The sequence below is a fragment of the Cyprinodon tularosa genome, unplaced genomic scaffold, assembly GCF_016077235.1.
Source record: "Cyprinodon tularosa strain WSP-4 unplaced genomic scaffold, ASM1607723v1 ctg3, whole genome shotgun sequence".
Classification (NCBI taxonomy): domain Eukaryota; kingdom Metazoa; phylum Chordata; class Actinopteri; order Cyprinodontiformes; family Cyprinodontidae; genus Cyprinodon; species Cyprinodon tularosa.
Window position 1 is genome coordinate 2,094,550 of NW_024039007.1, and position 16,494 is coordinate 2,111,043.

General features: G+C 37.3%; 1 protein-coding gene across 1 annotated transcript; it reads right to left on the minus strand.

Annotated features, from left to right (window-relative positions):
* Positions 1 to 1,575: 1,575 nt before the first annotated feature.
* Positions 1,576 to 15,074, minus strand: dlst (dihydrolipoamide S-succinyltransferase). Its single transcript, XM_038291415.1, has 15 exons — positions 14,926 to 15,074; positions 14,127 to 14,160; positions 14,004 to 14,043; positions 13,716 to 13,777; positions 13,560 to 13,634; positions 13,418 to 13,473; positions 12,094 to 12,202; positions 8,214 to 8,384; positions 7,959 to 8,044; positions 7,775 to 7,872; positions 5,923 to 6,053; positions 5,448 to 5,521; positions 5,269 to 5,352; positions 5,023 to 5,190; positions 1,576 to 2,245 (listed from the first exon to the last, which is right to left on the minus strand). The coding sequence occupies exons 1-15, from the start codon at positions 14,986 to 14,988 to the stop codon at positions 2,111 to 2,113; spliced, it is 1,386 nt and encodes a 461-aa protein (XP_038147343.1). The 5' UTR covers positions 14,989 to 15,074; the 3' UTR covers positions 1,576 to 2,110.
* Positions 15,075 to 16,494: the final 1,420 nt, after the last annotated feature.

Below are 16,494 nucleotides of genomic sequence, written 5' to 3' on the forward strand. Positions count from 1 at the left end.
CAGTAACCGTCTCACCACAGATAGCCTAGCCAGGAGCAGATCAATTGATTAGGTTTTGAAAACAAATATTTCATGTCCTTTAGACAAGGATCAGCATTAATTGAGAATTAAACAGGCTATTTATAGGGAGAGGAATTGACAACTCAGTTGATAGAATATGAGATTTTTTTGTTTTTTTATTTGTTAGATAATATGAGCTGCATGCGGTTCTTTTACAGTTTAGGAAGAACTAGTGAAATTATTTTCTGATTACACATAAATAGCTTAATTCTGTGGGGGGAAATGAATTACTACAAGGATAGGATCAGGATTCATTCGGTGATAACCCACTGACCCTACTGCTAGGCAGGAGAAACAGTCTGAAGCCATTCTATTGGGCTGATAACCACTAACAATGGTCATTTATTGACATTACATCCAAGCCGGTGTAAACAGAGTTTTTACTGTATAATTAAAGGTAGAATAGGGAGGAACCCTATGAGATGATGCACAGGTCCTACCTGTTAGAACCATGGTTAGAACAATGCTTTTAGATGTCAATTTCTCCTGCTGACAGGTGATTTCACCTAAATAGATGTATTAACCATTAACATTCAAGCAATAAACTACTGGTCAGCATTTTTATTATTTTGACAATGAAGAAAAGTAATTCAGATAAATACATATTCAGTCAATCGGATTAATGGCAAAACTGCCACTTACAATGTGTAAACATTTTTAGATATATAAAACTTAATTCTTAGAAGTGCAATTTAGTTATTACTTCCTGAAATTCAATCCCTGCTGCAAAATTGTAATTACGTTTCTGACTAGAAATGTGATTTTAACCAGGAAGAATCCTACTTTAGTGATCTACCAATGGAACAAGAGTGCTCTTTTAACTGTAAAAATGGCCTGCTATACCAGACTCCCTATAAGGCAATTATTCAGCAGCAATCAATAGCAGCAATCCTCTCCTTTGCAGCTGTAGCCCTGTTTATCTTTTAAAGACATTCTCTATTTTATTTCTGCATTGAAGTCCCAGTGGGGTGAAATTGCCACTTCCTCCTCCTCCTGCCTTTCGTCGTCGTGACTCGTCAAATCAGGGTTCCGCTGATAAAGCTTTTCATAGTTGTTAAACATGTGCTCAATTCTGAGCGGACCTACTTAGTTGATTAAACTAACTAAAAGCAGGTTTTGTGAAACTGAAAGTCAAGTTTCCAACATTAGACTAAAACAATCCAGAGTGGAGGATTTGAGTTTGTTAAACCTACTAATTAAAACGGACCCTTGGTCTGAAAAGGTCAGGGGTCCATTGAAACCTCTCATGGTCCATCAAATGTTGATATTTGTTGTAAACCTAAATTAATCTTAAACAGTATAGCAGTGATAAACAGCAATATCAAGATTCTTAAACAACTAAAACTGGGAGAACAAACCTATTCTTAAGCCTATGCTGCCCTGTAAAATTTGGTTTACCTATCATTTTTTTTTAAGCTACACATAAAGCTTTTACGGTCATCAATAGTTGATCCCTACAGATTAAAAAACAACAGCAACTGAAACAGATGCAAAGACATTCAAGACAAAAGCAGCAGTGGGATAATGAAGTATTTATTGTTTAAAACTTTCCTTTTTCTCTTAAATAGTCTATCTCACACAGCAAAAAGAGAATTTCAAACCTCTGAGGATTCCTTCACTTTGGAGATTTTTAAAACATAGTGTCTTGTTTTCTAGCCCAATGTGTGCTCATTGTTCTTTTCCTCAACCACAATAATAAAATTCTATGTAGTTGCATCGTTACTTGCCTGTCATCTCACAATAAGTGGATTTTTTTTTATTTGTTATTCTTTGTAGAAAATGACATTTGGCGAAGAAATTTAATAACATTTCTCATTGTTTCTTTGATCAAAAGACCAGCACCTGAAACCCCAGAGCCCAGGACTTAAACCTTTCAGCTGGTCTTACAAATGTCCACAGCACAACCGAACTTTTCACAATAAATCCTCGTTTATCCCTCTAGTTAACCAATACATTACATTAAATGCAGTTATGGTAGTTTTTTCTTCTTAGTTGTGAACAGCAGCCGTTGGTGTGGGGTTGGTTCGGTGGGCCCAGAGTTGACAAAGGTTCACATGTCGAGGAGGAGAACCCTGGGGTCCTCCACCACTGACTTGATCTTACGCAGGAAAGTGACGGCCTCTCTTCCATCGATGAGACGGTGGTCGTATGTCAAAGCGACATACATCATTGGACGGATCTCCACCTACATGAACAACAATAAATTAAATTTTCATCAGATTAAAACAGTAATTTCAGTTTTAAGTGGTTGCCGTTACCACAACAATTGTATGCACTGATCAAATATTTTGTGGCTAGCATCTTCTCACCGATCTTTTAAAACCACAAATAAAAGATTATTGTAGATGTTTTAGCCTTTAATAGCTATACATATATAGTAAATAAAAAGATTTTGAGGAGGGGCTAACGTTCTGCTCTCCCATGCTCACCTTTACTTTTATCAGAGTTATTGTGTTTTAGACCATTTAGTGAAACAAAAACAAGCAAAAAAAATAATGTTGAATGTAGTAACTTTTTCTGTGTTGTTTGAAACTTTGGTAACCAGTGTAAGCCTCATGCAGGAATCTGCCTGAAGTCAGAGGAGGGAAGAAAGCCACTTTAGCCAGTTTCCCATTGGAAATGAGTCACACATGAGCAAAGCTTCCACTGATTCTCCCAAAGATTACAAAGCAGGATGTGGATATAATATAAACAATCTTTTAAATAGTTCCCTCCCTGTACTTGATTTCCACGGAGCCTCTCACCTTATCTACTTTGTGCCTTTGTGTATGTATTTTGGCTTAAGGTAAAATATACGTTCATTTGTTTAAGTTTTAAGCACGTTTAAGCATCACTTTCAGTCCTCCCAATTTTCATATTTCTCTCCCCTTGAATCATACTTTTTTCCAGCCCTTTATTTATATAGTTAGTGTTTTTATTGTTTTGCCTATATTAAAATTTTTTTTACCTTTTTTATTCATTTTGGGTTTGTTTTTTTTCAAATGTTAAAAAAAGAAAATTTCAGTGCTAATTATTTGTTTATTAACCTTTAGTTTGAAAAAAAAAAAAAGAATGGATATTGAGTGCTGTTAAAAGTAGTAGTATAGATAAATCATTACCAATAGCCCTACCTACCCCCCGTGTATATTAATAGGGATGTTCCAAACCAATACAGATATCAGAAACTGAGCCTATATCAGCAGAAAAACAGAATATCTGCCTGCATCTCAGATAAAAGTGGTAATAGTTAATGCAGGGTTTATACAGGAATGAGTAACTCTAATTTAATGCTTTTTAATGCTCTTAGAAATATTTTTTAATGCCACAAACAATTTTCAATGACTCTGCGGCCATGGCCCGAATTCCTCGTTTTCCAGCCACTTTAGTTAAAATTAGCATTTCCCCCCATTCTCTAGCCTTTCTCCGCCTCAAGCTTCATTTCCGAACATACGGCTTTCCAATCAACCGGAAACAGTTCCGCTCAAACACGTGGAATAAGGGTGTGCAAAATAATCGTCATGACGATGCTTCGCGGTTCTAATTTTTGTGATCTACTGCATCGATTCTTGAAGGCAAGAATCGATTATAAAAAAAAAAAAAAAAAATGAACAAATAAAATCAGCCACATCAGCCAAATCAAGTGGAATACAACTTCCAGTCCAGCAGATGTCGCTGCGGATGTGTTGACGCCCGCTGCTTTGTGTCACAAGCATGTCCGGCCGCGGGATACTGAGACGAGTCATTCGTAAAGAAAACATGGAGGACACTATGAAAATTCGCCCCGTGGCTCCATCACATTTCAAGTCAGATGCTTGGATGCATTCTGGCTTTAAAAACAAAGAAGGTAAAAATTAAATTGATATGATGCACATAATTTGCAAAAGGACCACTGAGGCAATGTAAATGGCACGGATTATCCTTATTTTGTTATTTTAAGTTTGATGAATCCTAAAATCTTTTTGTCAGTGTGTCCACGTCAGTAACAGTAATATTTCTGTCCAGTATTTGTTTTCATTGCAATACCTCCAAAAGTGGTTTCAATAAATACAGCTATGTATGAATTCAGTTGCTTTCAGTTATGTATCAATTGAAGACACTACAGTATCCAGATCATACACAGCCAGTCAGCCACTGGTAATGGCTGTGTCTTCTTACAGTGTTCAGTGAAAATATCGCAATGCATCGCAATATTTCAAGTATTGCAATGCATCGTGATAGAATCGCATCGTGGCATGTGAATCGTGATTTGAATCGATTAATGACTTCTTTGCCAATACCCACCCCTAACGTGGAACCAATTATATCTGACAGAATTGTTGTTTTTTAAATAAAGCATTTTAAATGCTATGATAAAATAATACATTTAATGACCTGTGGAAACCCTGTATTGGGTCAGTTCTCATACCCATTGCTGTTGACTATCTTTCTATGAGTAATGTCACTTCATCAAGCCTTTTCAAACACTTCACAATCCAAAATGAGCAATCAAAATATGTACAATTTGTGATGATATCGTATCGGCAGGGTATAGAACAACATTCAAAGCTGCATCTGAGTGCTGTATCAGAAGTGAGAACGTATTTGAACAACCCTAGAACGTTACTTGTTAGACGATACGATTGACCTCTTAAAAAGGGTTAAATAGACCAACAATCACTGTGATGCAGTCAAACTTGTTATTTACTGAAGTCATTCTTTTGTGATTAAAATTAGTTTTAAAAGGAAGATTTAATGTGCCTCTGCAAAAAAAAAAAAAAAAAGTTTGTTTTCATTTTAGAAGCTAAAACATTACTTTAGATGGACAACAGAGTTTTGTCTCTAAACTACTGACTTCCACACCAAAAACAAGGCCCCCATGCATGACCTGCAGGTGGTATGGATCTTTTCTAGCTATAGATTGGCAGCAAGCAAGTTTAAAATCTACCAATTCTAATCACAACCCAGTATTCTCTCCGCATCTATAACAGGAATGGAAATACACACCTTGCCACCAACTGCAACAGGCCTGTCGAAGATGCCATGCATGCCCAAAATAGCAGATTGTGGTGGGTTGATAATAGGTGTGCCAAACAAGGACCCAAAAACGCCGCCATTGCTGATGGTAAAGGTGCCTCCATCCATGTCTTCGACAGCTAGCTCGTTTTTACGTGCCTATGAATGCAAAGTAATAAAACATTAAAAGTGAGCAGCATGCATGCAAAAAAAAAAAAAAGTGTTTGATGAACTCACCTTTTCTCCTAACAAATTGATTGCCTTCTCAATATCAGCAAAGTTCATTTCTTCTACATTTCGTATTACGGGAACCACCAAACCCTGAAAGACAGATACATTTTTAAGTTTTTAGTGCACCTTCTACTTCTGAAACATATTTTTCAGTAAAATATATATATATATATTTTTTTTTTTACCTTAGGCGTTGCAACAGCAACACTGATGTCCACATAGTCCCTGTACACAATCTCTTTGGTCGTATCGTCAATCACTGGAAAGACAAAGCTCATGAAGATTACACAAATTACTTGTCCAGGTTAAATTATAAGTTCTCACTTCATGTCTATCAAGGTAAAGCTATTTTCTTGTAAACCACTCGCTCTCACATGCAAGTCAAAAGTTGTGGGTAATCAACACCGCAGACCATTATAGATCTTTAAAAGGCAGCAACACGTCCCACCCCAGTTTCACTGTGGTCTATCTAAATAGGTCAGGGGAGTCTAGGGGAAGAAAATAAGTTAGGAGTTGGTTTTGAGGTAGGGCAATGAAACTTAAATCTTTTTCTTCACCACACACACACTTGGCCCACCTTGAAACCAGACGTGCAAAGACAAATTGAAACTGCCACCACAGAGTTAAGGTTATTTAGTCTTTAAAGTCCTTATTCTGTACCTCCATTGACAGCAGGCTGGTCAACTAGAGCGTATGCGGCGGCCTTCACGAACGCAGACATGAAGCCCAGCTTGATGTTGTGTTTTTTCAGAAAAGCATCTTTGTAAGCCTTCCTCATCTCACTGATGTTACTGCAGAAAGAGCATAGAAGGCAAAAATGAGAACTGCAAACACAGAAGGTGTCTGAAATTATGCAGAGAAAAATGGGAATGACATCAACACTGTAAAGGTTCTAAGATATGTGCTTGTCAAAAACAGCATGAAAGTATTTATTTAAATAATTCCACTAACTAATTTAATGTAAATGTTTTATGTGCAATGCATTAGTATACCCTATGCAGTCACTGTATGCAAATGGTAGCTAAGTGAAAGGAAAAACTTGTTCAAAAGCAGCCAGGAGACTTGGGAGAACTAAAAAACAAAATCCTTAAAACAGTTTATGAGAGATTAAGAGGTTGTTACTGCAGCTACAATCACAACATATAGAAAAATGACATGCAAATGAAACAGCTGTAACCGTTTCGTTCCTTGTAACAGGGTTGCTCTGTTTCTGTCAGTGAGGCCCAGCGCAGCAGCGGCTACAATAGAGCTTGCCACCATCAGTGTGTGAACGTGTAAATTAATAAACTGAATAACTAGATTTCCAGTTCCCCGACTTCATGATGAGCTATTTAAGCACAGGTCATTATAAACCCCAACAATCTAGATGAGCTGAAAGGACCTCAATAAATCACCCCAGCAGCGCCTCCGGGCCATCCCTATCAAGGTCATACGCAATATTTAAAATCAACAGAAATGCATTTATAAGGAATGTAAATCAGTTCCTAACTGACACATAAACATATTTCAGCTTTAAATTTAATTACAATATTGTTAACTTTATCATTTCCAATTACAATAAAACAAATTATTGTTTTAAATAAAATGGAATTACTAAATAAACCAGGAGGAAGGATCCAGTTTTTGATAATGGTCCTGAAGATAGTGGGTATACAGCTATTGAAGTTGGTCTGCTAATTGTTTCAGTTTTGCTCATTTTTCTCTTGTATCTCTCCTTTTAATTGTTTGTTTTCCTGTCTCTAACCCTGTTGGAGCTCTAGGGTTTCTCCGCTAACATAATTAGCCCCTCCCAAGACACAGACTCTCCGAGAAAGGAGAGAAGAAGCGATAAAAATCTTCACTTTCTAGGGCCTGTAAATCTTATTGGGCTGTCATAAAAGCCCATATCAGTCGAGGCAGCTCTTCCACTCAGAGCGCAGGTCTCTGTGGGCCTCTGCAGATGCTCCCGCCTCCTGTTCCGACCAGTTCCTTCGGCTCCAGATGAGCCCTGGACTGGGAAGTCTTCCTCCAGACCGTCAATGTCAATCCAATTAGAATACACAGAAAACCCTGAATAGCCGAAAGCCGACACCACACATTTGCGGGGGGAAAGAAATCCTCAAAGTGTCCTCTTCAGCAGAGGGGGCGAGTGCAGACACTAAAGCTTCCTTGTAAATTAATAAAACCCGTTTTAACAATTCTTATCTTCGTTTTAGATGGAATTATGACCAAATATTTACATTCCAGTGTTTAAGAGGATATTGGGTTTCAAAAAGCTTTTCCTATTGGGCAGATTCCAATCTATAACCATTTGTTGAAGTGTTGTTGCACCTTTTAACACAGATGCATACATAACGGCACTTAGACAGGAAGTCTGAATAAATACAAACTTTAAGAAAAAACTGGGAAAAAAAAAAGATATGCACAGAAACAGAGACAAGTACACAGCAGAGCGGATTTAACATTTAACAAATAATCTAAAATAGCTTTTGAGGGTTTAATAATGTAGGTCAACTAACTGAGAATTTCCTACCTCATATCGACCTCATTAAAAGTAGTCAACATAGCACAGGTGTTTTGGGCTTCCTTCAGCCTCTGGGCAATTCTTAGTCTCATGCGATTCATCTTCACCTAATAAGGAAACGCAGAAACACATTTTTTTACATAAATATAATTGGTAAACTGTATCATATAGAATTAATTGAGGTTGTCTTTACTCTGCTCTCGGTCCTTGCTGCTTTAGCTCCACCCTCTGCATGGGCTGCTGGTACCGATGGAGCAGCGGTGGGTTTGATGGCTGAAACTTTAAGACAGTAAAACAACGAAGCAGTCAGCGCCTCTAGTATTGGACAGCTAAAGGTGCTGCCGTCACCATATAAAACAATTAGCTTTGTAAGTTTGAGGATAAGAACACAGATGTACCGCAAATGAGTTCTCACATGACTGGGGCCGTCTGTCCGATGACTACTAACCTGGTTTGGTGTCCATAGCATGTGCTGGCACAGGTGGCACCGGGGGCATGGTGGTGGGAATGGGCCCCGCAGTGGATGGGGGAGGAGGGGTTGGAGCAGCAGGAGGCGGCGGGGCTGCAGTGGCAGCTGGGGCCTCGGCTTTTGAACCTTCTGGAGCTTTGGGGGCCCCGGCTGAAGATGCACAAAGAAAAAAGAAAAAGTGAGTGCTACTTCCTTAAGCTCAACCCTACTACTGTAAATGGCTTTCTGAAACTTTTAGAACTCTACATTGACAAAAATAAAATTGTAAAAATAAAAACATACAATAAAATGAACACACTATTTAGAACATTGTTTACATTTAACACCTACAAGAAACATGTAAGAATACCTCAAGTATATTAACTTGTTTCATAACTTTAGGTTATAACAATAACCTAAAGTTTGTTATTTTTTCCTTCCTTCATCTCTGGAATATTGGAAAAATGAGTCCAGGGGTGATGCTGAGAAACTAGTCCATGCATTGGTTACTTCAAGGCTGGGCTATTGTAATTCTTTACCATCAAGTTCACAAGCTACAGTTAAAAGCCTTCAGCTGATCCAAAATGCTGCAGCCAGAGTTCTGATCAAAATTAAAGATATATTTCTCCTACCCTAGCTTCTCTTAGATCTAGAATATATTAAATCTAGAATAGAACCTAAAATCCTCCTTCTCACATATAGAGCCTTAAATACCCAAGCTTCATCTTATACCAGAGAACTGCTGTACTTTATGTCCCAAAAAGAACACTTTGTTCTCTGACTGCAGGTTTACCAGTGGTTCCTAGAATTTCTAAAAGAAGAATTGGAGGCAGATCTTTTAGTTATCAGGCTCCTCTCCTTTTGAACCAACAAAAAGTTTCATCCATGAGGTAGACACCGTGTCTACTTTTAAGGCTAGGCTTAAAACTTTCCTTTTTGATAAAGCTTATAGTTAGAGTGACTCAGGTTATCCTGAGCTATCTCTATAGTTGTGCTGCTATAGGCTTAGACTTCTGGAGGACATAGGGACCCCACTTTCATCATTCTCTCTCTATTCTACCATTCTGCAGTATTTGTTAGGCCAACCACTAGCTTTATGTTCACTCTGCTTTGTGTTATAATAGCTTCATCTGGTCCGTTACTGTTTGGCTGTGACTCAACCTTACAAAGAAGTATTAGCTGTGCTACTGCCATTAACACCTTTGATTATAGATGATAGAGTTCAGCCTGTTTTTAGTGTTTCTGTTTTTCTCCTAGACAGATCTATGGGCTCAGCTTTTACTGTGACTAACTGTATCAGCTGTCTTTTATTCCTTGCCCCACACAGAGCCATCCGAGGAGACAGTTTGTCGTTAGCTTTTCTAATATCGAAAGCATTCATAGATCAGTCCTATGTTCATTTTGCATGTCTGCTTCTGTGTTTGCAAATCCCTACTCGGCCTCTGTAGATTTGACGCTCACACCGAGCCTGGTTCTGCTGGAGGTTTCCCCTCTCCACTTTTGCTGCATGCATGCTTGGTGTGACGGAGTGCTGCTGATGCAATCAGCTGGTTTTCCTTAACTATAAAAAAATCTTACTGCATGGTCTGATAAAATTGTAATTGTAAAAGGCCTTAAGATGAAATGTATAGTAAATTGGTGCTATATATATGAAATCAATGGAACAGAATTATTTTCCTGTTCTGTATCTGGACTGTTCAAACAGTAAGATTCATAATGATTATGGATTGTAGGCAGACAATAAAACTGTTGCTGAAAACCTAGGTTTTAAAACTGCTGAAAACATACAGTCTCTACAGCTTAAAATCCATTAACTACAGAATAAATTAAATGAGTTTCATCAGTAAAAATAACGAAAGGAATCATTACTTGGTGCATTAAGCACTCAAGACAGTCCTAAAATAACTGATGTTTATTTCGAGGTGTCTACACATCAAAATATTAATATTATAGATTTAACTGCATTGTTTGTACATAATCTTAGCGGCTGTTTAAAAAAAAAGCTATTACCGGTAGATTATATTATACATGCCAATTTTAGATTTCTATGTCAAAACAATTGTTTGGTGGAATTTTGACCCAGGATCTCATACTGAACTATGGTTAATGGCAAGATTTTAATCAACAAAGCTTTCAAAACCAAACTTATTAAATATACCCTCTTTTATGACAAAGATGCTCTTAAGGGATAATGCAGGTTTTGATTTGATTTCTCAAACAAACTACAACACCTGCTTCAGAGGAGAAATTTAGAATGTAATTTAAGAATAATGAATGTACGGCTTTTTTTTTTTTTAAGGAAACCAGGTTGAGCTCAGTAAATCAATTAGAACCAGTTCTAACTAGGACAGAAACAATTAATTGGATTAATCGTGATTAACCGATTATCAAAATAAACATCGACTAATTTAGTAATCGATTAATCGATGAAACAAGCAAATTTCTCCACTGAGAGATCAATCAAGTCTATCTATCAATCAATCAATAATGATTAACTGGAGTGTAGAGACTCTAAAATGTGCCTTTAGCTGATAGAGCAACTCACTTGGAGCAGTAATTACACCAAAACTGTCAAAAAACAAATAAATGTTTTAACATTTTGCATTTCAGAAATTTTGCTTTATCCAGAACTACTCAAGTGAAAAAAGTTTGTTTTCAATTGGTTAAATTTTGCCAAGTTTTCTTTAAGGAACCTTTTGATATTCGATTATTAATAAATAAATTGAAAAAATAATTAACAGATTGATTTGCAGAATAATCGTGCAGCCCTAGTTTTAACCTTTCAATTCTCTCGGAATCATTCTAATTTTCTTTTTACAATTCATAGTTTTAATGCCAAGTTCACCGACCGGAAATAGAAGCTGCCTCATATCAGTGAAGAAGAATCAGCAGGGTTGACTGAGCAACCATCCATTTATGCAGCAGCATTCAAAAGTGTGGCTTAATGTTGATGAAGCCACAGCCGAAGTAATTGACCAGTCAATTACCTGGGACACTTGGAATGGGATCGTATCAAACGACGGTGTACGGCCGACGTGATTCAACACCAAAGGCCTCTGGATGACAGCCCCACCTTTCAGTTCAGTTAGCCAAACTTCTAAATAATTTTAAGCGTAACCAGCATAATCCATAGATTATTTTATATGATGCAACCCAGTAAGTGAATAACTGAGCATGAAATCTTACCGTTGCTCTGCCCACAAAAGTAAATCACTAAATCCATGTCTATTTTGGTGACACTGAGGTGTGGTAGACAATACTAAGGATAAAAACTTCTGGGATTACTTTCCTTGTATGATGTTTTTTCCTTCAGCTCTGACACTTAGTCTGGCACTGCCATTGTCATCAAGTAAATAAAATACTAAAATTGTCTCATACAGCATAAGTACCTGTTGCATCATACAGCATAAGTACCTGTTGCATCAACTGTAAAGTGCCTTGAGATGACATGTGTTGTGAATTTGGCGCTATATAAATAAACTGAATTGAATTGAATTGAATCAGACACTGGATATGTGTAATTTGGTTTTAATTAAGTTTTCAAATAAATAACGATGAGAAACTGTAACTCTGAACATTCTTAAGATCCTATTACTGTTCATAGGTTTGATATTTATGTGCTGATTGGAAATAACTACGTAATGATTTATAATAATAATAATGTATAATAATGTTTACTCAAATTTAGAATTCATTGTGAAGTTGCGATCATTTCATCCACACTGATCTCTGTTAACCTGCTCATACAGAACATGTTAACGTTTATGATCCTTCCTCTCAAAGGAAGGAATCAGAATTGTTCCAATTCAAGCAATGCTCAAGCCTTGTCAGAAACTCTCTATAAGCCTGCAGTTAAAGAGAAAAATCTAACTGGCCGTACCTCCTTTTTTAAGCTTAAAAAGTGGTGTTCCTCCTTCGACCTTCCCTCCATCTGGGACCAAAAGTTCCTCTATTACTCCAGCAGAAGGAGAGGGCACCTGCACTGATGTCTGAAAGCACAAAAAGAAATTCAATGAAAAAAAAGTAATAATTTAACACCAATTTGGTTTATTTCTGGGTTTCCTGAGGTGTTAGAGTTTGTTTGGAGCCAATTTTAATAAACAGAAGGGCTGGAAAAATTAATCAGATTAATCAACTATTGAAATAATTGTCAAATAATTTAGTAATCGATTAGTAGTTAACCGGAGTAACCCACTTAGAGCAGCATTTATATTAACTAATCTGTTAATATGCTCCATCCAAAAACCCTCATGTGGAATAGTTTTGGATTCACTTGGTTTAAATTCTGACAAATCTTCTTTACGGAGCCTTTTGTTATGCTTTTTTAGGATTTTCTTTGTCTTATATACCCTTAGACTCCAGGGTTCTCACCAGGATTTTTTTTTCTTACGTTACACACTTTATTTTTTTATCTGCTTGCTATAATTGTTTCCAATCATGTATGTTGGAGGGAATGTTAATATCTTCCCTTAATATGCAAACTATCAGATCCACCTGGATTTATCTGCAGCTGGGGTAAGGCAGCTACGACCCAGTGCAGCAACATTGCACTGATTATTGGTTGCTTTGGTTTGACAGACCAGCTGTTTGGGAATCCTTCCAAACTTGGACACATCACACCTGATTTCAAAGCTCGCTCTCTGTGTGCACAGTAGTGCACGTGTTTACCTGCCTCCAATTGCTCAGAGGAAGTCAATGATATTTTCACAGCATTCTTCTTATGTAAAAGTGCAAAAAAGGAGGTATTTATGCTTAATACAACACAGTTACTGCAGCAGTTACGCTCAGAAGTCTTTATATCTTATAAATATTATATCCTTTATTTTTATTTATTTTTTATTTTTCTACTTTCCACGTAACCAGCGTTTGTGCTGCACAGAACCCTAATGGAGGCAGCCAATATGTCAGTCACTAGGCTGCTATACTCATTTTTTGAGCCTCACTTGAAGCCTAGCAGAGATGATTTGAATGTTATGGGCCACTATGCTGAAACACACTGGCGAGAACTCTGGACTTTAACATCTATTGACATTGCTTTCCTCATCATCATCATGCGTGAGGAGAAGCTCTGAGCTGTTTAGCAAGTGTTTGCTGCCTTTATCGGCTGAATTCAGCTTCAGTCACTGGTAATTTGCATCTCATTTAAAGTTTTACAATCAGCTTAAAAGTTTTTCCACAGGTAATCCAATTTGTCTGAAATGTACCTTGTCTGTTTCAATTTCACACACCACCTCATCCTCAGAGACAGTGTCGCCAACAGCTGTGGACACAAAGACATAACTTTGCATTAGCATCTACAGAAATCTTAAATGTGGTTAATCAAGTGTTCTTAGTTAGAAGCGTTACCTTTCTCCCACCTTACATCCCCCTCTGTGACAGACTCTGCGAATGCAGGAGTCTTGACTGTGATGACTTCATCTCCTGAGAAACAAAGTCAAAAGGAAAGACTTTCTTTACACAATCATCACATTAAAATAAGTGTAAAAACAGCAGATTACATACTGTAAGCTACAGATGTCCTGAAGTACTGGATTTGGAAGATACTGGATCGGGGATTATATGGTCTGTAAAAACAAAACAAAAAAACACATACTTGAAACACGACCCAACATAAAAAAAAACACAACTAAATAATTAATAAATCTAAAACTAGGTCAATTTGAAACATTAAAAGCCATTAGTAATCTTTTGTCATACAGACATAAACATAAGTCGGACAGCACAGTTACCATCTAACATTCAATAAAACCTTGACAGCGCTTCACTATTTTAAGGATCGTATATACTTACACGTTGTTGTTTACGGTGATAGGATGGCAAGTTGACAAAACTAAAAACAGAGAACAGAAAAGTATATAAACAACATTTTAGGTGTATGTGGCTAGTCTATACTTCAGCAACAACATAATATACCTGCAGTGGCCCGACGAGCTAACCCATTGTTGCCCTGCGAAAAAGATACAGTCCTGTCAAGACACCTGCAACTTATACATGAAGAAATATGATCAAAACTATGTTAAATTACAGTAAATCGGGGAGCATTCAAACATATCTGCTGTACTGCATTAGAAAAAATTGGGTTCTACTGGTCATTTTTTTACAGCTTTATTTTAACACAATTTAACATTTTAATTGGCTAAGAGGCTTTCCTGAAGTGGTTAAATATAAAAGAATAAGGATTTAAACTAACGCATAACTGCATTGTGGTCTTAACTGACACAAAGCAAAGAGTCTGGAATAAAACAAAACCTAGAAAGTTATGATAAATCTGGTCTCACTTATAAACAAGTTAGACAATGGTCGAAATACTAGCATAACCTTAATTTTACTGTTTTCTCACTTTCAACACAGTATGACCTCAGTCAAATGACAGCTAAATGCAGTTAGCTAACAATTTTAGCTTTTCCTAATTAGCATGTTTCTGGTCTATGCATGAATATTATTGAACAGATTAAAATGAAAGTTAAATATGCTAGTTGAATATATCATGTGCTATTATTACAATTTACTGGTGTTGGCAGCACTGATTTATGCTGACAAGTGTCACCCTGCCCTTGGCTCGCAATGTTCCGGCCTAGACGTGGCCTACGGCAGGGACATGCTAATGCTAATGCTAGCGCAGATAAGCTTATTGCAATAAAACTGTGAGTTTACCAAAGCCGGAGACAGAGAAAGCTAAGCGGAAGAGCCGGTCCGGCATTGTTGCACATACCTGGCGGATGGCAGAGAGGGAGCGGCCGAAATTCCTGGTGAGACACCGGGAATGGGATAGCATGATCACTGTGTGACAGCGGGCTGTCAGCGGAAGAGAAACTCCGGTCACATCGATGAGAACGACTGGGCGCGGGGTGAGTTGAGGAAGCTGCGTGGAACTAACCAAGTGCTGAAGCTGAAGGGGGGGAGAGGGCGAGCTTCCACTGTATAAACACAACCTAACCATATAAACTACATATAAACTAAACTAGTTTCAGCAAATATAAACAATAATAAGCTAATATGTAACGATAAATCTACCATATAAATAAACTATGGTTATTTTTTTAGTAATATATTATTGTCAATGTACCTACCTGAGTGTATTGGAAGTAGGTCCACCCATTGAAATTTTGATTTCCAGTTTTTTACATGTATACATTTATTCTGTGTAATCTAGCTAGTCGTGATGGATTAAGAATAAATCTGTGAAAATACATTTTATAGACTTGCTAAAAATTATCAGTTATTTAATTCCTTTGGACCACAGCATAGCTGCAGAGGCTGTACAGTATGTTTAGTTTAAAGGTCACAAGGTTCAGTCCTATAAGACTGCTATGCCCCAAATTTTGGACTCATCTCTTCTCCAACAACCCTTAATCAAATGTACAATTCCCTTATCAGCATGTAATTTATCTCTCAAAGTGTTGTAAGGAGCCACTTCTTCTGATGTTAGTTTGATGAAGAAAGGGATGCACTCAGGCTTTGGTCATTGTTGCACTGAAAATTGAACATCTGTCAGAGTCTCAGGCCATTTTGTTTTTTTAAATCTCTGCTTCCACTTATTTGTCATGTGCTTATGAGAGAAAAGCATCCCCACAGCATGAAGCCTCCATTGCCAGGTATCACCATTAATGGGCTATATTCAAATATCTTAACTGATAAAGAAAGGCTTCTTTGAGGGATCTGCCTTAAGAAATCTTGGTATCATTTCAAATTCAGCTTTGCAAATTAAAACTATCAATAAATAATCTCTGTTTCTTCCTTTTCCCTAAAACTATAAAAGTAGTTGGCTTTATTGGTCTTTCCACATCAGCAAATCTTTCTGCTTTTACATAATTAATGAAATCATTTGATCTACCGGTACCTAAAAGGCTATGTTACTTTCTTATTTGACAATCATGCTCATGTCCAAGTTACCCCCTAATAAGTCACCAGTCCATCACAATGTATATGGGACATTTCTTAGAGCAATTTTGCACCTATATAAACACTGAATATAATATACATGTTTTTGTTACCTTGTGGGGACAATTTGGGGACTTATAGCTACTTGTGGGGACCAATAACTGGTCCTGGTTAGGAGATGTTCTCTTCTTGGGATGCGGGCATTAGTTCAGGTTTAGGTTTAGGGTTAGGTATGTGCTGGTAATGGTTAGGGTAAGATCTGGGTTACAAATGAGTGGAAAATGAATTGAAAGTCCCCACTGTGGCAGTGTGTCATAACACACGTGTTTGTTTGTTAGTGTGTGCATGCATTTGTGGATTTGGTTATGTGATTATGCTAAGTATGAAGACCAATGTGTAT